We start from the raw sequence: 25,909 nt of genomic DNA on the forward strand, positions 1-25,909 counted from the left end.
GGAATCATCTGTGAAAGAGATTTCTTCAGGCCCATGGAGAGGAGGAACAATAACAACAATCAAAAACACTTACATGAGCATGCAGGTATTGTTATAAGACAGACAAAAAAAAATGTGAACCTGTTCTTTAAAGCAGCTATAATCAGTATTTCATATATGAGCAATGACTTCTCGAGTAGGAAGTTCCCCTCAGCTCTACTAAGCTTTATAACATTTTTTAGCTCATTGTTTTGGTTTTCCAGGCCACATTTTAAATGTTTTATCATAGTTTCACGACTCTCATTTTTCGTGAAAAGGCTCCTAAAACCCATTCTGCACTAACTGCCAGCACTAAATGGCAGACAGACAAAGTTAGCAACTAGCTGGTGAACATAGTGTTCATAGTGTTTGGCAGCTAAAGAGAGATATTTTTCTCAGGAGTTGGTGGAGACCAAAAACAGAGGTAAAGTTAGAGTCAGTCATTTTGGAGAAAGATTGTTGATGTTTGAACTAAACACCCAAACAAATAGACTCCTCCCTTCATGCTCCTTCAGAGAATCCATCCCCCAAATTCACGGACTGCCAAGACAACAACCAAAAGAAAAAAAAAAGCGGAATCCAGAGTGATGCGTCAGCTGTAGAGTCACTTCTTTTCTTCTCACATTTTATCATGAGTGGGAAAAAAAATCATGTCACATAAGCACAACAGTCCATCCACACTCTCTCTGTGGCCTCCCCGCTTCTCACTCGACCTGCATTCAGCATCTCTGTCCACAGAAGCAGCCGTCTGTCAGCTGTAGACAGTCCTGAGAGGACAGCGACTGGACAAACTGCTTCACCAGGCTGACTGACAGCAGACATTTACTGAATTAAAATAGTTTGCATGTCAGCTGAACAGGAAGAAATCAACAGAGTTTGTATTTATTGATTCATTGAAACAGTTAATAAGTTGAAAACACATATACAGTGGGATATTTGTGTGATTTAAACAGCTGCCTGCTCAGATTACGATTCACTAAATGCAACAGACTCTGAGCGTAAAAAAACGCGGGGGGTCTCTGTGAGACTCTCGGATTCAGTGTGGATTGCCCCCCGCTGATTTGCCGATGTAGCCACTTTGTTTCCCATTTACAGAGCCAGGGCTGTATATGAACACTGGAATTTTTTTCAGCGCACACACAAAACAGCTAGCGGACCGTGAGGAGATATTCAGCTTGTTTCATTTTATATATCTGTACAATGATGTTCTGCGGTAGGAATATTGCCTCATTTCCAGTTGCCGACTGTGTAAATTCAGACTTGTGCTTGTTCTGCACAAGCACTCTTAGCTCTCTCCTTCTTTTAATGACTTTTCTTGCTAATCCACAATTAACAGTTGTTAGTTACTTTAGCTCAGCAATTAGCTTAGCAGCTAACTTAGCTTAGCAGTTAGCAATGACTTCTCTCTCTGCCTCTCACTCTCCTGCTCTCTTTTACTCAATGTGTCATATGTTTAGCTATTCCTCTGCCTCCTTTAGTGATAATGGTACATGTAATAAATGTAGTTTATTTGCGGTGTTGGAGGCATGGCTCAGTTAATTGGAAATGCAGCTCTGCACCATGGAAAACTAATTGTTAGCTATTGTAGGTAGCCAGCCCCCAGTAGCTGGTGGGGGTTGACCTACCATAGCTCCTACTCCACCAGTAGTTCCCAAGCAGCCAGGAAGCCAGGGTGGCTGGTTGACTGTCCAAAGGAAGCATAGTCCTAATATGAAGCCCACAGTTCCTAACAGGTTCTCCCCACTCAGTGACACACCCATGGAGAAAACAATCCTGATTATTGGCAGCTCCATAGAGAGAAACGTGAAGTTAGCGACATCGGCAGCCATAGTCAAATGTATTACTGAGGCCAGAGCAGGCGACATAGAAACAAACTTAAAACTTCTGGCTAAGGATAAGCATAAATGGTACAGTCTTTATTCACGTTTTCAGTTATGATTCTCGATTACGGCAATCGGACGTCACACAAATTAATGTCAATGTGTACATATGCAAAGACAATGTGACAATACGTTGTTTTTCTGGGCCCCTGCCTAATCTGACCAGTGATGACATGTATAGCTGCATGTCATCATTCAACCGCTGGCTGTCGAGGTGGTGTCCAGCAAACGACGTGGGCTTCATACATAATTGGCAGACTTTCTGGGGAAGACCTGGTCTGATTATGAGAGACAGCATACATCCCTCTTTGGATGGAGCTGCTCTCATATCTGGAAATATGGCCGAATTTAGTCGTACACCAAAACCATGACAACTCAGAGTTGAGACCAGGAGGCAGAGCTGCAGTCCTACACGCTTCTCTATGCTTCCATCAGAGCAGTTATCCACCCAAAACCAAGTAAACCGAAGGAGAGTTATTCATAAAAATATAATAAACATTAACACCACCACTGCAATAGTAAAGCAAAATAGGGGAATTAAATGTGGACTCTTAAACATTGGATCTCTGTCATCTAAAACTGTATTAATAGACAATCTAATATCAGATTATCATATTGATTTGTTTTGTCTTACTTGGCTGTGTCATGAAGAGTATGTCAGCCTAAATGAATCCACTCCTCCCAGTCATATTAATACTCACATTCCTCGAGATACCGGTCAAGGAGGTGGAGTTGCAGCCATTTTTAAGTCAAACCTAATAATCAGCTCTAGACCCTAACTTAATTATAACTCATTCAAAAGCCTTGTTCTTAGTCTTTCACACCCAACCTAGAAAACTTTACAGTCAATTCTATTTGTTATAGTTTACCGTCCTCCTGGCCTGTACGTGAATTTTCTTCTGAATTCTCAGAGTTTTTATCAAACTTAGTCCTTAGTACAGAAAAAGTAATTATAGTTGGTGACTTTAATATTCATGTAGACATGGATAACGATAGTCTTAGCACTACATCATTACTACATCATTATTAGACTAAACTGGCTTCTCTCGGAGTGTAAATAAACCCACTCACTGTCTTAACCACACCCTCAACCTTGTTCTGACATAGAGCATTGAAATTGAACATTTAATCGTTTTTCCACAAAATCCTCTTTTATCAGACCATTACTTAATAACTTTTGAATTCCTATCACTAGACTACACGCCATTAGACAAAAATGTCTTCACTAGATGTCTATCTGATAGTGCTGTATCTAAATTTGAGGAAGCAATTCCATCAGTATTGAATTCACTGCCATGTCTCAATACTACAGAGGACTCTTATGCTAATTTTAGTCCCTCCCAAATTGATCATCTTGTTGATAGTGCTGCAGGCTCATTGCGAAAAACACTTGACTCCATTGCCCCTTTAAAAAGGAAGATAATAAAACATAAGAGGTTAGCTCCATGGTATAACACCCAACCCCACAAATGAAAGCAAACATTGCAAAATTTTCAAAGGACATGGCATTCCACCAAACACTTAGTCTGGCAAGATAGTTTTAAAACATATAGGAAGACCCTCTGTGATGCCAGACCTGCCTATTACTCATTAATAATAGAGCAGAATAAGAACAGCCTGAGCTTCCTTTTCAGCACTTTGGCCATGCTGACAAAGAGTCATAACTCCATTGATTGTATTCCTATAGCTCTCAGTAGTAACAACTTCATGAGCGTCTTTAATGATAAAATTCTAACTATTAGAGACAAAATTCTTCAGCCCCTGCCTTCAACAGGAACAGATTTATCCCCAATTTCAGGAACCTTAAAAACAGGTGTAAAACCTGATATATATTAACAGTTTTTCTCCAGTCGACCCTCCTGAACTAACTTCAACAATTTCTTCATCTAAACCATCAACCTGTCTCTTAGACCCCATCCCAACTAGGCTGTTTAAGGAAGTCTTACCCTTAGTTAGCACTTCTTTACTAGATATGATCAATCTGTGTTTAGTAACAGGCTATGTACCACAGTTCTTTAAAGAAGCTGTAATTAAACCTCTTCTTAAGAAGCCTACTATTGATTCAGGCATTTTAGACAACTATAGACCTATATCTAATCTTCCCTTTCTCTCTAAGATCCTTGAGAAAGCAGTTGCCAATCAGTTGTGTGACTTTCTACATAACAATAGTTTATTCAGTCAAGATTTAGAGTGAATCATAGCATAGAGACAGCACTGGTGAAAGTTACATATTGCATCAGACGAAGGACTTCTCTCTGTACTTGTCTTGTTAGATCTTAGTGCTGCATTACACACCATTGACCATCACATCCTGTTACAGACACTGGAACATTTATTTGGCATTAAAGAAACTGCATTAAGCTGGTTTAAGTCCTATTTATCAGATCAATTTCAGTTTGTATACGTTAATGATGAATCCTACATGCAAGCAAAAGTTAGACAAGTTCCACAAGGTTCTGTGCTTGGACCAACACTATTCACCTCATAAACTTAGCACAAAAAGTAAGGCAATTTGTGTTTGGTAGATTATTTCTTTGTTGTAACAATGCTTCTTGGCAGTAAATCTTATACCATTGGAAAGCCTGTTTATTTCCCTTTTAAAATGGTGCAACATTTGTAAGGAACATGCATTTGTGGGATGAGCAGCAGAGCTGAGTATGTGGGTTGCACCCATGAAAGATTTGCCAAATCTTCTCTGCCAACGCCAAACAGCTTATTTTGCTGTTGCTATTGACTCTTGTTTTGAGCTTCTGGTACCCCCAGTACAACTTTTCCAATCCAAGTGTTTCAATGCCAATGTTTCCTTTTTCAATTCAGGTTTTGTTTTCAGTGCCAAAATTTAACTGTCACTGTTCTGGCCCCATACTCACTCACTCACACACACACACCGATGGCGGCAAGCTACCATGCACGGTGCTAGCGCAACCATTAAGAGCAAATTGGGACTCAGTATCTTGCCCAAGGACACTTCGACATGAGGACAGTAGGAGTCAGGGATCGAACCACCGACATTTTGATTAGTAAACAACCCCCTCTACCTCCTGAGCCACAGCCACCACATTAAAAACACCCTTTCCTGTTTTTAATTACAGTTTTTCTTGATTGCTTACACACTATAACTGGGCCTATTAACTAAACCTAAACCATGACGCCATCTACCAAAAGAAAGACCCATTTCCCAAAACTATAAACACTATTCTCCTGTTTTCACTTATGTGCACATTTAAAGAGCATGGCATTCATTGTCATTAACTGAAGGCATCACAGCTTGAACCCAATTAACACACATTTCCCATTTGGAAACACTAAGAGGCAAAATTGTTCACACACCAATCAGAACCTCAGGACAGATAGACAACAGGGCCATGGTCCAGTTCACTTGTTTTTGAACAATGGATCCACAAAGACTTGAGGCAGAATAGATGTGATTTCTTTCATTATGTAGAAACTGTTTTTTTGTCATTGCTTTATATTGGTAAATACATGGAAATTATTATACTGTATTTTATCATCTTTATCTGTTGCATATTTTACAGTGCACTTTTTGACTCAATTCCAGTTTATTGTACTACAGTACAATGAGGAATTACAAATTTTGTGTTGTGTCTTTATATTGTGTTCATCATGTAAAGAAGTTGTTCTGGGGGGAAACCATAAGTTCCATTATTCATTGCAGTAACAGGTTTTTACAGTGGTGTTTTGAATTGATCTCGCCAGTGTGTAATGGCTATTTTGTAGTGTGTATGTGTGTTTGATGGCTTTTGTGTGATGTCTGAAGGCAAAGTTTGGTTGAGGTGTAAGATTACATGGTTTTGAGTTCAGAGTTTAGTTTTGACAAGGAAGTTTGAAGTTTGTGAAGATGATTGTACAGTTATGCATTTATGTTTAGAGTTTTGGGGAACGGAGCATAGTTTCAAGAAATGTCTCTTAGCAATCAAGAAAAACTGTAAAATATCTTTTAATGTATTTAGAAATAAACCATAAAATATTTTGTTTTCTCTTTTCCCCCTCATCTTCTGTGGTGGGTTTCCTCTAATTGTAGAGTTCCTCTACTTGTATCCAATAATAATATTAGTAGAAACAAGTAGGATTGGTAACAACTACAACTTGTCTGCCATGCAGTCACACTGTTGCTTTCTCCCACTACAGGATGAGGCTCAGGAAAGGATCAGGTGGCTTGCTGGGGAGATGCTTCCACCAAGTGGCTGCTAACTGTCATTAAAATAGGATGACCAATAATCCAGAGAACCTGCAGGTGTTTCTCAATGAAATAATAAAGTAATCAGTGTGTGTACTTTGCAAACGATGAGTTGTTTGATAATGGGCATTAATCACTAGTATTATTATTATGATTATGATGATGATGATGATGATGATGATGATGATTATTAGTTAGTTATTATTGTGAAAATTTACCGTGCTTTAATATGTTGGGTTTGCTAACATCATACATTGCATTTTTACTTTTTGCAGGATGTATGAGTTGAATGGGGAAAGCTCTTCTTCTGTTTATTTTTTAATTAAAGAATAAGTTGAAGACATACTTAAGATAATAAAACGCGTGTATTGAAAACATGTGCGTCATTAATACTTTTATTTCGAAGAGCGGAAGTTAGATTTTTCCTATTCTGACAGGCTTTACAGGTACACTACTCCAACTTAGGCCATTCTTGATTGCGTTTACACCTGAATTTGTGCGTAAGAGGATAGCCCTCTTCCAGGCCCCGTTTTCCGCGTTTTTTAATTATTTATTTCCGTGTAAACTGCAGTCTTGATATAAAAACATTGATGGTGGATAATTTAGCCCTGTGTTGAGGGCCCTGCAAAGGATTATAAATTCATCCCAAACCTCAGTTTATATCCAGCGATATGGCTCGACCACGGCCGCGGGAGTACAAGGCAGGAGATTTGGTTTTCGCTAAAATGAAGGGATACCCGCACTGGCCGGCGAGGGTGAGTCTGATGCGGCCGGGCTGGGAGCGCAGGGAGGCGGGGTTGATTTACACAATACAGCCGCTGCTTTACTGGGGAAAAAGCTACGGCTCCCTGAGCTCGGCTGGGGTCCACGGCCACATTTGGTCTGCGTATTTCTGTTACTCAGGCATCTATTAAAAGCCTTAATTGCACTCTAGACTGAGTCACAATGTAGACATTTTAAAATTATGAAAACACGTAACATTTATTGAGCTCAATTTGTTCAATATGGTTCTTATTTCATTCAGCTCTTACTTGAGTTGTAACGCAATTTTCATGTTAATATTTCCCATTAATTAGTTCAACGTGTGTTTTTATTTATTGTTTGCATTTAGCTTTCACACGTGGATTAAATGAGCCAGTAGTTGACCTCAGGTAACCCGTAGCGTCTCTGTTTCAACACTATTATTAATACACCATCTCATTTGCAATGACTGATGTTATGTGTTATACAGTAGCTGTCTGATAGCAGGCAGAGTATGGCCTCAAATTCAGTGGCGCACATGGGTTATCATGTCATGAGTTGCTGTGGATTTCCTCAGTGCAGTGGGCTGTCAGGCTCCATTTGTAACCTCTTACAACAAGTTACCAGGAGCACCTCTCTCCACCATCATACAGTAGGTATGACTGACTCAGTTCAGTTCAATTTCACCATGCTTTATTGTGCATGTATGACAGGACATGAGCGTGTAGTAGCCCCATAGAAGCCAATATCAGTTAAGGTGATGTGATAGTTAACACTGGTAATTTTTAAAAAAAGAAAGCTTTCAGCATTAGGAGGAATATAATAAATATTCTCTAACAGTGTCTCTCTCCCTGTCCTTTCAGATTGATGAGCTTCCAGAGGGAGCTGTCAAGCCACCTGCCAACAAGTACCCCATCTTCTTCTTCGGGACTCATGAAACGTAGGCGCCTTTCTTCTGGGATGTGCAGTGTTCCACTTCTACATATGTTGTTTTAGAGGAAAGCCTGAGTAGTTTCTGCCACATGAAGTCTTTCCAGTAGAAGTAGCGCTGGGTAGAAATGTTTGGGAAAAATGTTCAGTGGCAGTGCATTAAGATGTTTCAACCTTGAGTGTTAAAGTTCATTCCTGACCTTGAAAATAGTAGTTTGACAAAAATCATTTTGAATTTGGTTCAGTTACTGACATTTTTCTGGAGCTCTCACAGTCTTCATCCTCAGACGGCGTTTGCTCAGTTGTTATCACGAGTACTAAGTACGGTCACATTTTAGTACTTTTCGATGCTCAATGTTTGAGGTTAGATATTTAAACTTGTGTAAAAACATTTTTTAAATGAATAGTGTCAGGGTTTTTTATTTGTTTGTTTGTTTGTTTGTTTTTTTTACCATTGTAGGTCATTAAAGTTAAATGTTGCCCAGCAGCTTAAATCCTCTACTGTTGGTTTTATTTATCTCATGCATACACAAGCTAGTAAACATGGATTTAAAATGCTTTATGAGGAAGGAAATGCATTCAACACTTTTGTTAGACCTCAAAGATACACACAATGTGTTTTGGTGAGTAATGCTCAATGTAAACATAACTTTTGTTTGTTGCTTTATATTTGAAAATGGTTATGCGTAAACTTATTTAGTGTTTACTGCTGAATGTAATTTTGTTGGGCAAAAAGCCTCTACAACATAATGTGGATCATCATGTGACTCTAAAACTACCGAAACCCACAGTAGTAGTCAAAAATTCAGAGTTCTCAGCTCTTTAAGTCAGACATGGGGAAACTCTGGGATGCCTTTAGCTTTTAATGAAAAACATGTTTTACCATAAAATAATCTGTCTAAAAAAATGTTGATGTCAAATACAGCATCGTTAAAGTTTTTTCCAGCCTGTTGCAGTGATACTAGCAGTAAATGTCTCTTCCTTCTTCTTCAGTGCATTCTTAGGCCCTAAGGATCTTCTGCCCTACAAGGAGTATAAAGACAAATTTGGCAAGTCCAACAAGAGGAAAGGCTTCAACGAGGGCCTGTGGGAGATTGAGAACAACCCTGGAGTCAAGTTCACAGGCTATCAGGTCAGTCAGTACTCTATTATGTCTGTAGTTCAGAGAAGACAGAGGGAGAAAACATGGAGGGGGAGGCGGGTTGTGATGCCAGACAAGCTCGATGCTCAACAAAGCCGCATTGTTGCCTCGCCAAAACTATAAGACACAAATGAAAGAGCTGTTCAAAGCAGACAGAGTTTGAGTAAGTATTTTTCTGAACTCTCACATTTATAAACCAGTCCTTTTTTCAGAAATTATGAAGTTTGTTCCGTACACAGGCCATCCAGCAACAGAGTTCATCGGAAACAGAAGAAGGGGGGAACGCTGCTGACGGCAGCAGCGAGGGAGAGGAGGGCGACTCCGTCGAGGAGGAAGAAGACAAGGAAAAACTGAAGGGAGACAAGACAGGATCCAAACGGAAAAAGACAGCTACCTCCAAGGTACTTAACTTCAGCAGCTGAATGCAGTAACACAGAAAGGAGGACGATTCAGGTATAATAGGAGATGATGTAACAAGAATTGATGAGTCAAATAATCGACTAGACGACTGACAGAAAATGAATCAGCCACAATTTTGATAATTGGGTAATTTTGTTTTTCTATTTCTCCAGAAATACCACAGATCTACAGGTTTCAACTTCTTAAACATGAATATCAGCAGTTATTGTTCCACTCTTATATGATCATAAAATTAATATGTTTGGGTTTAAGACTGTGAGTCAGAAAAAGAAGATATTCTTCAGATTAATCAATAATCACATGTGGATTAACCCGCTGCTGAAAATAGCCTCTTATTGAGTAACGTTTGCTAAAAACTACTGTATGAGCCAAACTTAGGAATGAATTAGTTTTTGTTGTTCTTACTCATCCTTGTGTATAGGCCTAATTAGCTTTTGTTAAAATATATGTTTTTTATAATATGAACAGGCTTGATGTTTTAATGTAAGTAATTAGTTTAATCAGAAATCTGTAATTGCATTTCGCTAGTTAAGAATAATTTCATACACCATGACAACAAATTACTGTCCCGTTAAGAGAGTGAGTGCCTTGGTGCAACACCTTTAGGCTCACAATTTGGGTTAATTAGTTCATGCATGGCGTAGCTGTGGAGGCACACAGTTTCTTACCGTCTTACTGGACCTTACAATAAAGGTGTTTCATCATCCAAGGACTGGTGTGAATAATTGAAGGCTACAGCAGGATACATGTAAGCACTTTGTCTCTACAGCTACAGTGACCAGCTGTTTTAGGAAATGACTGTGCTTTTTTAAAAAAATGAAACTATATAGAGAGACAAAGTCATGGTGTCGTGTCCGAGCTGGCCTCTTTTCCACTAGTTTCTGTAACTCACTTTACAGCACTAGGTATAAGAAATTGAAACCTTTGTGATTTTACAAAAACTACAGCTCCCATGACAAACTACAAATGCAACAGCACTGGTACTTGGTTTCCTCCATATCCATAAAACTCCTCAACACTTTCTTCTAAATCACTTTTTCACCTATCTAGTTGTAAACTGCGCTGTGTAAAAACAGCATTTGTTCTTCTCTGTCCTGCTGTTATTTATTGTTGTCTGAGCTAGCTGCACCCTCTCAACTCACTCATGGACTCTCCTCTTCTGTCAAGCTGTGACGTTTAGCATGTATGTAGGACTTATATAACACATAAGTATTGAAAACATATGGTATCAAATTTTTCAAAAATCTATTACTTATCTAAACATGAATCGAGCCACATGTCAAACTGTTGAGAAAAGTTCTGTTCCAAGGCTGGATTTTTAGTAATTATCATAGTTACACATGTTAATGGAATATTAAATGAGGTTTAATTACTTCTAGAACAGAACCCAGAAGTTAAAGTTTCACTCCGGCTCACTATATTTGTGAACCTTTTTTAAAGTTTAATGTCCTCAGTGGGAACCGGTGGGCTTTGGGCTGAGAGCCACAGACAGGGAAGGAAAGTCTGGTAGTATTGAGAGACACACATTGTCTTTATATGTTTGTTGACAATAGAAATTTTCACAGCAGAGATTTTGACTTGTCACAGTAGGGAAAGCACAGTCGTTACTAATAACATTAACTATGGCTCTTTTCTATTCATGTGTCCCAGTAAACCATGACAGTGTGACAGTGAGCCAGCATGCACAAGCCTGAAACTGAGGTAGCTGGAGCGTAACTGTATGGTTACTGCACATGCCACATAACTGCAGCATCCATGATTTGAGCCAGGTTACATGTCATACCCATCTCTCTCCCCTTGTTTCCCGTCTGCCACTTCACTATCCACTTTCCAAGGCAAACAATGTCAAAAAAAAAAAAATCTTTAAAAAATAAAAAACTGAAGCAGCTAAAATGGAATTCAGCTATCATTTATTATTCACACCTGTGACAAGTCAAAATGTCCGTAAGAAATATGTAAAATAATGGCAACTATTTCTTCTAACATGTATCTGGTGCTCATTTTAAGAGGGACATATACACGGCTTCATATATATATATATATATATATATACATATAAAGCCTATGAGCAGGTACTTCAGTGGGACAGTGCTGTTTATGGACACAATATTGGCTACCAGACTGATTTCTTATAATAGTTTCACTCTGTGGCATTTCTCCATATATATCATGCATTCAATCATGTTAGTGTCTTTAATAAATTCTGTTCCTGACTATCTTACTATATTCATTACGCTGTTCTCTTCTGTTTGACCTTTATTTTGGAAAAAAAGCTCCCAGGTTTGAAGGGATGAAGTGCTGCAGAGTCGAGCCCTGCATTAGTGTGTTACTGTATTAGTGCATAAGCCATTGCTGCTGTAAATGGAAGCAGGTTGAAAAAGTCACACATCCCGCTCCTCACTTAGCAACCGCTGTTGCCTAGCAACAAGGCTCCATTACGCACAGCACATGTGGTGCATCTGAAGGAATGTGGCATTGCTGAGGTGTGTGTGTGTCCTGTCACATCATTGAAACACTGGTGTGTGTGTGTGTGTGTGTGTGTGTGTGTGTGTGTGTGTGTACAAGAGGTACTAGAGGGAAATGGAATCTCCTCAGCTGAATAAATATTAAAAGTGATCTTTGTGTTTATGGGATGGCTATTCATCAACCTTGACTCACTCCCCTTTCAACCTCACCCCTACACACACACACACACACACACACACACACACACACACACACACAGGCACACACACAGGCACACTGACCAATGGTGGAATTATTGAATTTTAGGCATTTAGACATTTATAACCAGTTGATGACTGACACGTCATTTTTAAAAAGTTTATGGAATGGGTTTTTCCACTGCTACTATCGTTAGCACTACTCATTTCAAATGGGTTGATAGTTGAGGAAGGCTCTGTCCTAGATCTCCTCGTATTTTGTATCTACATGCTTCCACTTGGCCAAATAATGTATAATCATAAGATTTTCATCACAGAAGTTGCAATGACACACAACTGTATGTGTCCATAAAATCAGGATCCACCAGCAATCTGACATCCTTAAAGAACTGTCTAATGGATGTCAAATGTTGGATGTCTAATAATCCTATTCAGGTCATTAAACACATCAGAATTTGATGATACATTTTATAACCTGGTCCCCTCCATTAAGCCTTGTGCCAGAAATTTGGGAGTTATCTTTGATTCTAATTGAACTTTTATCATGTTAATAAGGTAGTTCATCCCTGTTTTTATCAATTTCATATTGTTTCAAAAGTCTGATTATTTTTTATCTTTTTCTGACTTGGAGAAAGATAGTCATGCTTTTATTTTCTCCAGAATCTATTATCATAATGCTCTTTTTACCTGCCTGAGTAGCGAAGCCCGCTCACGCCTTTAGGTTGTACAGAATGCTGCAGTCAGACTTTTAACTGGAACAAACAAAAGAGATCACATAACCCCTACTTTAGCCTATTTGCATTGGCTTCCAGTTGATTTTTCAACCATGACTTTTAAAGCACTTCATGGTCTGGCTCCAGCATACATTTGTGAGCTTTTGTGTCCATATGTACTTGCACTTAACATTAGATCTAGCAACAAAACTCTGCTGGCAGTCCCTTGATTTACACTTAAAATTAAAGGAGACTGTGTATTTGCTGTCAGGGTCCCCGAACAATCAGAATAGTTGAAATTCATCTTTCTATCTCAATGACTTCCTTTGATCTCTACTAAAAACTTTTTTTTTTATAAACTTGCTTTCCTGATTTAATTGTATCAATTATTTTTTGTTTTATTAGTAGGGTAGCAGTAGGGTCATCTAAAATTGCCTTATAGTAGTAATAGTTACTGTCCTCTTCTAACTGTGTGTTTATCAGCCCCCTTCAAAGCATGATGTGCTACTGACAATTTTTTGTCTTTTTGAAATGAAAATTGAAGTGTTCCTGCATCCTGATCTGTGTGTCTGTGGCAGAAATCCTCTAAGCTATCCAGGATCTCATCTGGAGAAGAGGATCTGGAGAAAGATGGGAAAGATGACGACCAGAAGAGCGGTTCTGAGGGAGGAGACCCCGACAATGACATCATCCAAAATACCACCGACAGTAAGGTGGGATTCATGAAAGTCTACATACGTATCATTGATCATATCTTGACATATGTGTACAGAACAGGTCATAGTTAAAAAGTCAGTGTTCCAAATCTCACTGTTTTTAACTATCTCTCCAATTTTCTTGACCAGAAATTATCAATTATTCTATGGCTTTCTTAAATGTTGTGAAGCATAACATAATAACTAGATAATACTCAGTAGAGCACTAGCTTTGTTAAGGTCTGCCTCATCCACAGTGTTACAGTCCTGGATGTTTTCCATTGAAAAGCTTATAGAGGACCTAAGTAATGACGTCACATCCGGGCTAGCCTCTGTTCCACTAGCTTCTCATTCAGCCTTATTTAATCTGGTTTTCTGAAAAAAATAATTGTGTTCAAGGGTTTTACTTTCCTTATTCTAAGACAACTCAGCATCCTCTACAGCAGATACTATAAGAAATTGAAACATTTGTGATTTTAACAAAGTTTGATGATTATTTTGTGAGCACAGAAAAAACTATAGTCCCCATGAAAGTGTCCTGCTGGTCTAAGCTAGCTGCCACTAGCTCATGGACTCTCCTCCTCTTTCAAGCTGTGACATTTAGCCCACAAACGTCCAGGACTTATGGGAAGTGGTGTTTGTTAAAGACCACTAAAATGCATAAATGATTAATAAATAACAACATTTTTTATAACAAGTGAGCAACACGGCATACTGTTGGCTGCATGTTTAGGTATTAGTTAAGTGTAGTTACACATGTTAATGGCATTATGACTAAGGTTTTCTTTCTTGTGGAACTTCTCTACATTGGACAGTCACTGTACGTATTGAGTCTTTACACCCCAAATTGGTCGCTCCCCGACTAATTTTAGAATTTCTTCCAGATGCTATGTTGTTTGACATTCAGTCTGAAAGGGTCACAATGCCTGATTAATTGCCAGAACGATCAATGATCTGGCTTTCAGGGTATTGGTGGGATTTCTGGCATTCCAGAAATTTGGTTCGTGTCTTGCAGTGTGAGAAGTTCCATGGTCTGTACTATATTCTAGCAGTACAAGGGGTAGCAATGAGACCATTTTGGCTGAACTTGGAAAAAAAACATACAGGGCTAGTAGAGCACTCTCTCTGTCTCTGTCTCTCTGTCGCTAATGTCAAAATGTCGACTATTCCAAGTTGTAGGCAGAAGTAAACAAGCTGCCATTAAAGTAGTGGTATCTCACTTATAAACTTGTATATTACTTTTAACCACTTTTGCCACTCTTCATATGTTTACAATTTTGTGTTTTGAATTTTCATTAAAATATACATTTAATCTTATTACAATGCAAAATCATGTATTGCGAGTTTGCGATTTATCATCATAAGCTAGCAAGTAATGTGGCTGAGTTTAATTACATAGCACTTTCATGTCCACAGTGTAATGTTAGAAATCAACATCATTAACAATGAATCACATGACTACTTGTCATCTGTAAAAAAGAGGTCATCTGTAATGATGAATCCACAGAATTATTATCTGACTATGCAGCTCCCCTCAGCATCTGTCAGATCATTGTTCATTGTTCATTTTTACAGCTCACAGCTTTACTGTTTTGTTTCAGTCTCACTGCTCTCCTGGTGTCCTATTTTCAATGAAAAAGCTCTGATAAATCCACTGTATGCTACCTGTCCAGCAGCAAACAGCAGACAGACAAAGTTAGCAACTAGCTGGTGATCATAGTGGAGCATTTAGCAGCTAAAGAGGCAGATATTTTTCTCAGTTGGTGGAGGCCAAGCATGTCTCAAAATGAATGCTAATGTTGCCCTTTATCTCCTGGATGTGTGTGCAGTGGATATAAAAAGTCTACACGCTCCAGTTAGAATATCAAGTTTTTGTGATGTAAAAGAAGTGAAACCAAGATAACTGATAAAACTAAACTAAGCCTTTGTTGAAGCTCTTTTTGAGTAAGAGTCAGCTTGGCATATCTAGACTTGGCAATCTTTTCCCACTCTTCCTTGTAAAAAAGTTCTAGATCTGTGCACAGCCCTCTTCAGGTCAGCCCACAGGTTTTCAATTGGATCCAGGTCTGGGCTATGGCTGGGCCATTCCAAAACATTGATCTTCTTTTGGTTAAGCCATCTGTTTGTTCTGTCTGTCTGTATGTCTGTCTGTCTGTCTGTCTGTCTGTCTGTCTGTCTGTCTGTCTGTTAGTCAGTCAGAGGCTGTGAACAAATGCTTGCCCAGCAAAAATATAACAGAGAATATAGAATATGCAGTGTATTTTATATTATATATAGGTATAGCATCATCTGAAACTGTACAGTTTATCTCAAAATAAGAAGACAAACATAAATGCTCTCTTTCCAATTGCTTTTCTGACTGTAGGAATGGAGTATTGTGTAGAAATCCTCAATTGATATATTGTGGAGTATGGTACCAAAAACTGTTGTAGGTAATGAGGATATTTGAAATGTACATATTCAAAGATAAGTTGCAGCCAGTGAATGTGTCTTCTTATATTGACTGGAGGCCGTTTAAGTGAGTTATACATTATACAGTGATGAGTACTAAAGGGACATCCAAGACCACATCTACAGAGATTATTGTATACTGTATTGAGGGGTAGAAGGTTAGTTTTGGATGCATTTTGTTAAACAACATTGGCGTAGTCAAGAAATGGCAATATAAGTTGTGAGGTAAGTTTCTTTTGGACACTAAGTGTAAAACAGTTTCTAGATCAAAATAAAACACTGTCAATGTGAGGTTTGAATGTAAATTCAGAGTCAAGCCATAAACTCAAATATTTACTTTGATCAACTTGATGGGGACAAGTACCATCATTACACGTTATTAGATTATTAGATTTAGTTTCAAGGCTCTGTCTTGTACCAAAGTTTAAGAGTTTGTTTTATTGAGCAGTAGTTTATTAGAGAGGAGCCAGTTTTGTAAGGTATTGAAATCCAGTTGAAAGCAGTTTGGATTTGCAGTAAATGAGGTTTAGAAGTATAAATGGCAGTATAATCTGCATGTAGTTGAACAGAAGAATTACAACAGAGTAAAGGAAAATCATTAATGAAAATAGAGAAAAGAGGAGGACCCAGCATCAAACCCTGGGGTACAGAATAGTTTTTCAAATACTTTAGCAATAGAGCAGATAGGTCTATAATTATTTGGATCAAGAATGTCACCATCTTTTGAAGGTGGAGTAATGTGTGAATATTTCCAGATAGCTGGTAAATCACAGGTAGATAAGAACATGTTAAATAAGTCAGCAAGTGGGTATATGAGATTATAGTCTGTCTATTCTTGATTAAAAGCTCTGTTTCACTGTCTACTTTTAATTTTTTAGAGCACACCATGTGAAAAAACTTTTCTCGAGCTGAGCTGATACTAAAAGGTGACATGAAAACACTGCAGACCACTGATTGGTTAGCCATTTATCTCATTCACAGGCTTTCTGTTTCAGAGAAAGCTTTCTACCGTTTCCTCTCCTCACTCCACTGCTCTCTCTCACTCGTTTCAATTCAATGTGCTTTACTGGCATGAAAGTTTCAAGAACAATGTTAATATTTATATTAATTATTTATACAGTATATCCTATGCATTTATATGTGTGTGTGTGTGTGTGAGAATGCATGCGTGTCCCTAAGATTGTGGCATATTTATACATATTGGGCAGCAAGATATGCCCTGCCTCCTTCTTCTAGGATGTTTTTTTCATTGTGAGAGTTCATTAAGCTCTTTGAAATCTGAAATTACAGAGTTGAGCTTGTTAAAGTAAATGTTCCCTTCACTGAATGTTTTACATTGAAGGAGAAAATAGTAGTCTCTCTCTCTCATTCACTGAGTCACTCTTGAGTTTAAGCGACTGGATACAAAAAGCTGAAGATACTCTAATGTCCCAGCTTGTATGCTTCAACTAACCACATTAACTGTTCTTATGATGGAGAGTTCATGGGAGACATGAAGGCAGTTTCAGCGGCTTTGTGACAGGTTCAATTTTGGGGTTTGCCATTGAAAATGACACTCGGTTTGCACGGATACCAGAGAGAGTATTTTAGATTAACTTCACAGAGTCTTCATTTACTGTATCAAAACAACAGCGCCTCATCCTGAGTTCAGCACTGAAATCAGGATATATGTAGATTCAAGTACCTTTAAACCCCAGCTCCTCTTTCTCTCTGGCAAGACAGAAGATTCTCACCTTGTCCTGAAAACTGAGAAGTTTAATCTGGATAGGCCTTGGACCAGCTCTGTTGTTGTGTAGGAACGTGGGAGTGTGGTGAGCCCTCTCAATAGCCAGAGAATTGGGGAAGTTTTCTCACCCAAGGAGCTGTGGGATTAACAGGGATATGAGGCCAAGAATATCGCGGCCCTCAGAGGATTCAGGAATCTTAACAAAGCGAAGACAGGAAGATCTGGTTTGTTTCTCCAGATCCTGGGCATTATCTTAAGTTAGTTCTTTGGTCCAAGTCAGGAGATCTTGTAGATTGTCCTTGTTTGCCCCAGTCCGTTGCTCTAGTGAAGAGACATGTTCTCCAAGAGTATCCAAGGACATTTGAATGCTTCTCAGTTTTGTTTGGATAGGATCCACCTTTGAATCAAGATGAGTGAACTATCTGTCTTGATCTGTTGTATACCATACCATAAAGTTTGAAGGGAGTCTGACTTTGTGGATCCAATACCATTGTTAAGATGATCAGTGTTATCCAGTCATGGTGCCGACTAAACAGAAATGACACTAGGCTTGTTTAACCTTAATCCTACCGACCGGGGTACCTGCAGACCCCAGAGGTATACTTTTAGTCATATCTCACAGGTGCTTTATTCTATCATTCCTATTTTTCATGACTTTGTCAATCAATTTGTTCCTAATGACTTCATATCATTGTTTTCTCTTTCTGTTTAAATTAGTGATTTAAAAAAAAAATACCAATGTATTGGGGTCCTGGGGGATGATGAGTAAGGAGTGAGACAGTAAGGCAAGGCAAGTTTATTGATATAGCACACTTCAGCAACAAGGCAGTTCAAGGTGCTTTACATAAAACGTTAAAAGGACTGACATAAAGTGCAAAAGAAACACCATAAAAGGACATTTAAATACAATTAAAAACAGTAATAAAAGAGTTAAGAGAATAGAAAATAAAAATAAGCTAAAATAGAATAAAACAGATAAAATACAAGAATAAAAGTTACAGTGCAGTGTAAGAAATGAATAATTATTTGATTTAATAAAAGGTAGCAGCAAACAGAAAAGTCTTCAGCAGTGATTTAAAAGAACTGAGAGTTGCAGCAGACCTGCAGTTTTCTGGGAGTTTGTTCCAGATATGTGGAGCATAAACACTGAACACTGCATCTTCATGTTTAGTTTTGACTCTGGGAACACAAAGCAGACCTGTCCAACATGATCTAAAAGATCTGGATGGTTCATAACGTAGCAGCAGATCAGAAATGTATTTTGGCCCTAAACCATTCAATGTTTTATAAATTAACAGCAGTATTTTAAAATCAGTTCTTTGACAGACATGAAGCCAGTGTGAAGATCCAAGAACTGGAGTGATATGAAACACTTTCTTGGTCTTATTGAGGACTCGAGCAGCAGCGTTCTGAATCAACTGCAGCTGTCTGATTTCTTAGGGAGACCTGTAAAGACACCATTACAGTAGTCGAGTCTACTGGAGATAAATGCATGGACAAGTTTTTCTAAATCCTGCTGAGACATAAGTTCTTTAAGCCTTGATATATTCTTAAAGGTTCAATGTGGATTTGGACAGAATTTTAGTTTAAAACATTCCAAAATTAACTAAAATTTTCAACAGAATGTGAAGAAATAACAGTTTTGATGTTTGTCAAAGATATATATATGTATTGTGTTGCAGAGATATGTACTGAAGTTAGCATGCTAACCAGCTAGCTTCAGCCCGTTCTGTCTCGTAATACCACTTTGTACCTCAGGGGTGATAGTGAGTCACTGTAGTGTCCAGTCTGCCCTCAGTCCAACATGAGAGGAAGAAGAAGAAGATTACTGGCAGTAATGGTGGAGCCAGGCTGAAAACTGTTGAAATTTTCACTGTAGGGCTGTTAATATGTCAGTTTATTAAGTTTTAATATTTTCTCAGAAGGTAACCTTGTAGATTCCCAGTATGTGGTCAATTCATCCAAATAACGCCTATTTGGAAAGTTGCACCGACGTTGTCGGAGCAGCCGGCTGCTGCTGCAGATGCTGGCTGTGTGGGACATCAGCTGATACGACAAACTGCACTGGTTTGCACCAGCTATGTGAAAGCTGGCATGAGCCATGTGGCATCATAGCACATAAACTGGATTGATAGTGAAATATCATATCAATAAATTGGGTCTCTACTGGATTACTGTGTTGCAAAATGGCAGAAATTAATGAAAAATTATGCTGTGTGGCAGAAAAAATGCTTTTTTACCATTAGTGAGTTCTTTGACATTTTATGATTTAGAGGTGTTCTAGTTTTTTTTCCAAATCATTTCTTTGTTGGCTTTTGTTTTTAACAGTTGCTCATTATTAATATAAGATTAAGCTTAATTTTATTGATCACCTAGGGGAAAATATTACTGATGTAGGTAAAAAACTGCTAAGCTAAAAAAGTGTTACCATCAACTGTGATCCATGCCTAATTTTTAATAATCTGTTTTAATCATTTTTGTTTGTTTGTTTGTTTGTTTGTTTTTGCAGTTTTAGTAAAAATGAAAGAAAGAAATTGAGAACATCTCTTCTGCAGGTGACATTAATGACTGAATTCTAATTAATTAGATCACCTGGCATATTTACCTGCCATACCAGCGTTTACTCAACACAGATGAGAGGAAGCAACAGGATGTAAATGGTCAGACTGAACGTTCATTTATAAACAGTACAATGCTCCTTTTCTTGCTTTGTTGTTGTTGGTTTACACTGGACTAAAAGCTCAACTCTTAACTCACCTCTACTTCATTGATTGTAAGTGACACTTTTATATTTCATTCTCTACCAACTCAATGTTTCATTGAGTAACTTAGTTATTATAGTGAATTACCCTCAGTTGTATATCTGGATGATGATCTCTGAGGATGTTGCATTCAGTTTGAGGTGTTGGATCCTTCAGCAGCGACTTTTCTTAGGCTAGTTTTACAAATTGGAGATCTGTGTTCTTGAACAACCCCCTGGCCAAATTACTCCCAAACAGATGCTTTAAGGTGTGTTTTTTTTGTTTCTTTGGTGAATACAACTTTTCAGCCACTGCCAGGTCACGTCTCCTTTAGCTAACATAGCTCCCCTCAAACATAAATAAGGGGAGTCGCTCTCTTAACAGCATGTGTGACTTTGTGTACCTGAACTTGTTGCAGCATTTTAAGTTGCTGCACCAGGTTCCATCTGCAGTCTGTTTAACACAATTGTTTTGTTTAATATTCCTCACAGTACAACCGTTGTTCATAGAAAAATAACAAACCTTAACATCCCATTTTTGAGATGGAGAACAGAAACACTCTGTGTAGTTGAGCCTTTACAGTTACAACACCGTGACACTTTAAAGCACAGTTAATAGTGAAATCAGTTAATCACTGCATCCCTACTGTAGAGGTTAAGCAGTACTTGCCAGAAATTTCTGCAGCTCCTTTAATGTTGCCATAGGCCTCTTGGCAGCCTTCATGCTTTGTAAGCCCTTTCTGGATAGTGGCTTTTGCAGTGGGATGCAACCAAGAAGATGTCCAGAAAATCCTACAAGAACAGCTGAACTTGATTTGAGGTTAATCAGAGTCACTGTAATTGATGGCAAGTGTATATTAATGACTATTCAAACATGAGTTTGAATGTGATCAGTGGATTCTGAACACATCCACATCCCCAATTATGAAAAGATAATTACTTATAATATTTTCTTTTTTCCCACTAAAGTTTTAGTTTGTTTTTCACTTGAATTTTATAGGCTGCAATTTCACATAAAAGGTAGAAAAATTCTGACATGATTTATCTCTCTTTACATCACAAAAACCTGCCAATTTAACTGGGGTGTGCAGAGTTTTTGTATCTGTATATTGCAACTCTGCTAACAAGTTCCCCATAACAACTTTATATGTCAGTATTGTGTTTACAATCTATTTCTGCTGCCCCCAAGTGGCCACAAAATCAGTTACTGTAGGTTTAACATCATGAGATGCACATTTTCATAAATAAATGTGTTATTTGTGTTATTTTAGCCATATTTAAACCGGAAAATGTTGTCTCGTTTTGTTATAGTTTACTATTGTTCTAATCCTAAATGTACAGACAGGTGACAAATTATAGGAAAAACCAACATAAAGTGTCTTAGTAAAGTGTTGGGTCACCATGTGCTGCCAGAACAGCTTCAGTGCACCTTGGCATTGATTCTACAAGTCTCTGAAGTCTTCTGGGGGGATGAACACCATTCTTCAAAAAGATATTCCTTCATTTGGTGTTTTGATGATGGTGGTGGAGAGCACTGTCTTAGCACATCAGTCCAAAATCTCCCACAGGTGTTCAACTGGGTTGAGATTTGGTGACTGTGAAGGTCATAGCATATGATTCACATCATTTTCATACTCATCAAACCATTCAGTGACCCCTTGTGCTGTGTGAATTGAGGCATTGTCAACCTGGAAGAGATTCCTATCAGGATAGCATTCAGACCTGTACCAGTTTTTCCTTTAATTTGTCAACCGTCTGTAGTTACTACTGTTAATGCTGTGCTCTCTGCTAATACCCAGTTACAGTGATTTACAGTGTATTTATTTCTGATTGACTAATACTACTAATGGTGTTTCTTTATTATTTCCTCTTGTGTCCCACAGAACCAGTTGCTCATAGAAGAACATTAAGTGAAGAAAGCATGAAAGGGAAATCATTATTTGTAGCTGTGATGTTTGAAAGTAGAATCTACAACATGATTTCTCATCAACACTGTCTACTGGCTGCCATCATCACCTCCACTTCTCTTTTGGACTTCCAGTATGTGTTTGTATTAAAGATGCACCCTTACTGATACTGGTATCAGTTATCATGTGGATACCAGAGTAAGACTGGGCATTATGTCACACAATTTTTTCAGCACTTAAACTTAATGCCAAGGGCCATGTCAGAAATCAAAGGACTTCATTTTCTTCCCTTGTTATCTTGAACTCTCTAAAATAGACAGATTAAGATTGTGAATGAGTTTTTTTCCAGTAAGTCTGAATGCTTATAAGTTTGTGTTGTTAAATAAACATGAAATATAGGATATTTAAAGGGGCATTAAGTACTTGAAGACTTGCTCTATTGGCAAACGTTAGGACATGTGACAACATTAGCTGTGATTATAGGGAGTCTTTTTTTCCACTAACTTGGACTAACGGCCCAGTCAGAATAAAAATGTTTGAATTCAGAGGGTATAAACCTCTCTTAACCTGTTCAACAGATGAAAATCTGTCAAGTTCCAAAGTTCCAAAAACATCATTGCACTGTTTCTGCTCTTGCTCTCAGTGGTGCAGGTGGTTCTCTTTCTTCTTTTCAATATCTGCAACAGTAGAATTAAATCTCTTGCTTCATTAGAAAGCATAGCAGCAAAAGTTTGTCTGTTTCTATTGCTCATGTCAGAACATGTTATTTTGATTATTTTGGATTCTGGAGCATGGAAATATGACACACAACCAAAAAAATAATTTAGAGCTTTGACAAAATAATCTTAATGGTACTACAGCAATCTGGTATTGCACTTCCGTAAGGTAGGGGGGACTTAAAGAGACTTACAAGAGATTAAAAGAAGAATGATCAAAATCGATGCACTGGAAGTGGGGGTATCCTGACTTTTAGGCTTTTTCTGGCTCAAAAAATGCTGGGTCCTACATTTCCCATGATGCAACTTGATTGCATTCTTCATCCAACTCTCCCTGACTGGTAAAGGCCCAGGTTTTTGAAATATCATGCCCCCAGTGTGTAATTCAAGCTTTCTATTAAAATTTGGAGTATCCAAACCCAAGCCAAGATAACCCCGATGACATCATCTGGGTCATTTCCTCCAAATTTTGGGACACTCCCTCCAGAGCAACAGAAGATTATACAGGAGTAGTATCACTTGTGATGAGTAAACTGATCTCAATGTGGGAGTTGTTGGCACAGCATCATGTAAACTGTGATAAGAACACTGAATTTCATCATTTAGGTCAGAATGAAACAACTTGAGCACTTGCAACAATCAGGAGTTCTATGGTTCCCTGAAAGTGACACACTGTGAGAACAGAGAAAGGCTAGCTAGCTAGAGCTAAAGTCCAGTGAAGAAGTAATACTACTTCTTCAGCATACTCGCATAATTCTGTCATGTTTTGGCTTGGGAACGAGGCTGTTCAATAGCAGAAATGTGTTTTTTGTTGGTGAGCAGCTGAATGTGCCAGTAGGTTGGCGACTGGCATATTTAGCTGGCAGAGAGACACACATGAATTATATTGTACTCCAGCCCAGAGGCTAGCTCAAGCATAACAAGCTGGCCACAGGACTACTATGACTCAAATGGATTTTTGAATGTGGTTTCGAAAATAATGTGTTTAACACAATGTCTTCAAAAGTCAACAATCACAAATATTTTTGGATGTTTAAAGAATGAATGTAAATCTATAATAACAAGAATCGAAAGCTAGGTTAGGCTTACCAGTGTAAAAAATGTAACCAATAAAGAGGAGTAATTTCTCAGATTTCATAAACACAGCTACATTAGCTTAAGGCTAATGCTACCTCAGCTATCTTAACAACCTGATATTTAAAAAAATACCACATTAACAAAGGATAAAGACATAAATAACTGAAAACTAAATGAAAATCTAAGGGAAAACAGCATGAGCACTAGAGACTTAAGACTTTAGGTTTACATAATAACATGAAGAATTTGTAATAAACCCATAGCAGGTAAATTTGCAAGACAAGTAATTAGACTTAAACTTATTTTATTAGGGCTAATAAAAGCATCAAAATTCACAGACAGGCTGTGAAAGGGTCGGCTGTATCTTTCAGAGTGAAATGTGAAACTGCTAGTCTTAAGCACAGACCTTTTTCAGGCAGTTTAACCTAAATGCATTGTAAAATAGTAATCACAAAGCTCACAGGTTTATTTATTCATAACCCTGTCAATCCCTACAGATGTTTATGCAATGCTATAACAGTAAAAATGATTACTTACTGCCTCCTTAATTATTGTTTGAAAAGTGACCCCATTACATGTGCCGAAGTAGTTTGTGAAATCTGTGTCACAATAAAAATACAGTATTGGTGCATCTCTTATTTGTTTGTGACAAGATATACAGGTATACCATAGTGTCACTCTATGTCACTTCACATTTAGGCCAGAAGAATCAGGGTGTAGGGGTTGCTATTGTTCTTCCCAGTACTTCATAACCACACATAGTGTAGATAGCCATCAGTCAGTATTTATACTGGCCCGTGCATACCTATCTGTATTTTATCACTCATCTCCTGTCACTGTGTACAAACATTTGATAAGATCTCCATATATATACTCTCCTACTGTCTATGATATATGTTGGGTATTACAGTGTACTGATCATTCTAGTTGTAGCTTGAAATTGCTTTTTTACAAGGATAATTATGGGAGGAACTTCGGGAATATTCAGTAACTGTCAAACATTATCCATCATGCTATGTTACTCTTTTATGTAACCAGAAAATTATGAATGGAAATACATAGATACATGTATGAAGTGTTGTGCACAACTGGGTTACACATTGTAACTCAATATTAACTATATCTGTATATTTTACTTTTGTTGTAGAATATAGGACCACTATTCTACTTGGACTGCTCTAGGTAACAGCTCATCTTTTTATGGAAAAGTGATACATCTGTTCTTCTGTGTATCTGTGAAATAGATCACTGTATATTTCAAAGCTTTTTATAGTGGCATGCTCTACTGTTGTACTCCAGATCATTCTTTTTTGATAGTGGCCATTGATCCTTTGTTTAAAATCAGATATTAGTTGGTATGGGGTGGACTTGGAGAAAAAAAAATACACAATCCACTTTTTCTGTTGCCTCGTCTCGATGTTTAAACCTGAGATTAAACCGAACCACGTTAACCTGTAGGGGAAACTGAGAGCTGTGAAGATGGTTTTCAACTGAAACATTGTGAACAACATAGTGTGATAATGCATTTTGAAATTGCCAAACCTATTATTGTCCCAGTGAAAGTTTACGTAGATTTATAAAAGATCACACTGTCTTTTAACTGTGTGCCAGTTGCCTTTACTTTGCTTCTACTATTGTTGTCATGAAATATATACCTATTTATTTTTTGATGACAGCTGATTAAGACACTGTATGTATGTAAACTCATGCATTTTTAATTTCTTTTGAATCTTTGTTATGCTTGTATTTGTAACATGTTTTGCATTTTCAAGGTTTGTAATTTACTGTAAACTGTTTTTGCTGTTTATGGACAAGACTTTTACAAAATAAACTCATTGGAATGCATAGTGAAGCTGTAATGCTTATTACACATCACAAAACAAAATTGTTAGA

At 37.9% G+C, this 25,909-nt stretch overlaps 1 protein-coding gene across 6 annotated transcripts; it reads left to right on the forward strand.

Annotated features, from left to right (window-relative positions):
• Window positions 1-5,985: 5,985 nt before the first annotated feature.
• LOC122982124 (hepatoma-derived growth factor-related protein 3-like) lies at window positions 5,986-25,381 on the forward strand. 6 transcript variants are annotated; one of them, XM_044351210.1, is made up of 8 exons: window positions 6,516-6,851; window positions 7,331-7,489; window positions 7,701-7,777; window positions 8,761-8,899; window positions 9,148-9,309; window positions 13,283-13,417; window positions 16,729-16,807; window positions 22,200-25,381. In XM_044351210.1, exons 1-7 carry the CDS (start codon window positions 6,768-6,770, stop codon window positions 16,765-16,767), a joined length of 795 nt encoding a protein of 264 aa, XP_044207145.1. In that variant the 5' UTR covers window positions 6,516-6,767; the 3' UTR covers window positions 16,768-16,807; window positions 22,200-25,381. The 6 variants fall into 6 exon arrangements, with proteins under 6 accessions (XP_044207548.1, XP_044207145.1, XP_044207222.1 ...); XM_044351377.1 differs by having other exon boundaries at window positions 6,784-6,851; window positions 7,328-7,489; XM_044351613.1 differs by lacking the exons at window positions 6,516-6,851; window positions 7,331-7,489 and adding an exon at window positions 5,986-6,153.
• Window positions 25,382-25,909: the final 528 nt, after the last annotated feature.

This window comes from Thunnus albacares, chromosome 1 (assembly GCF_914725855.1).
Source record: "Thunnus albacares chromosome 1, fThuAlb1.1, whole genome shotgun sequence".
NCBI classification, from domain to species: Eukaryota; Metazoa; Chordata; class Actinopteri; order Scombriformes; family Scombridae; genus Thunnus; species Thunnus albacares.

Excerpts from the sequence above, each read along its gene's own strand:
- LOC122982124 (XM_044351210.1), top strand. The coding sequence starts at position 6,768 with ATGGCTCGACCACGGCCGCGGGAGTACAAGGCAGGAGATTTGGTTTTC. Across the intron at positions 6,852-7,330 it reads ACCCGCACTGGCCGGCGAGG|CTGTCTGATAGCAGGCAGAG; the intron begins GTGAGTCTGATG and ends GTTATACAGTAG. Across the intron at positions 7,490-7,700 it reads CCTCTCTCCACCATCATACA|ATTGATGAGCTTCCAGAGGG; the intron begins GTAGGTATGACT and ends CTGTCCTTTCAG.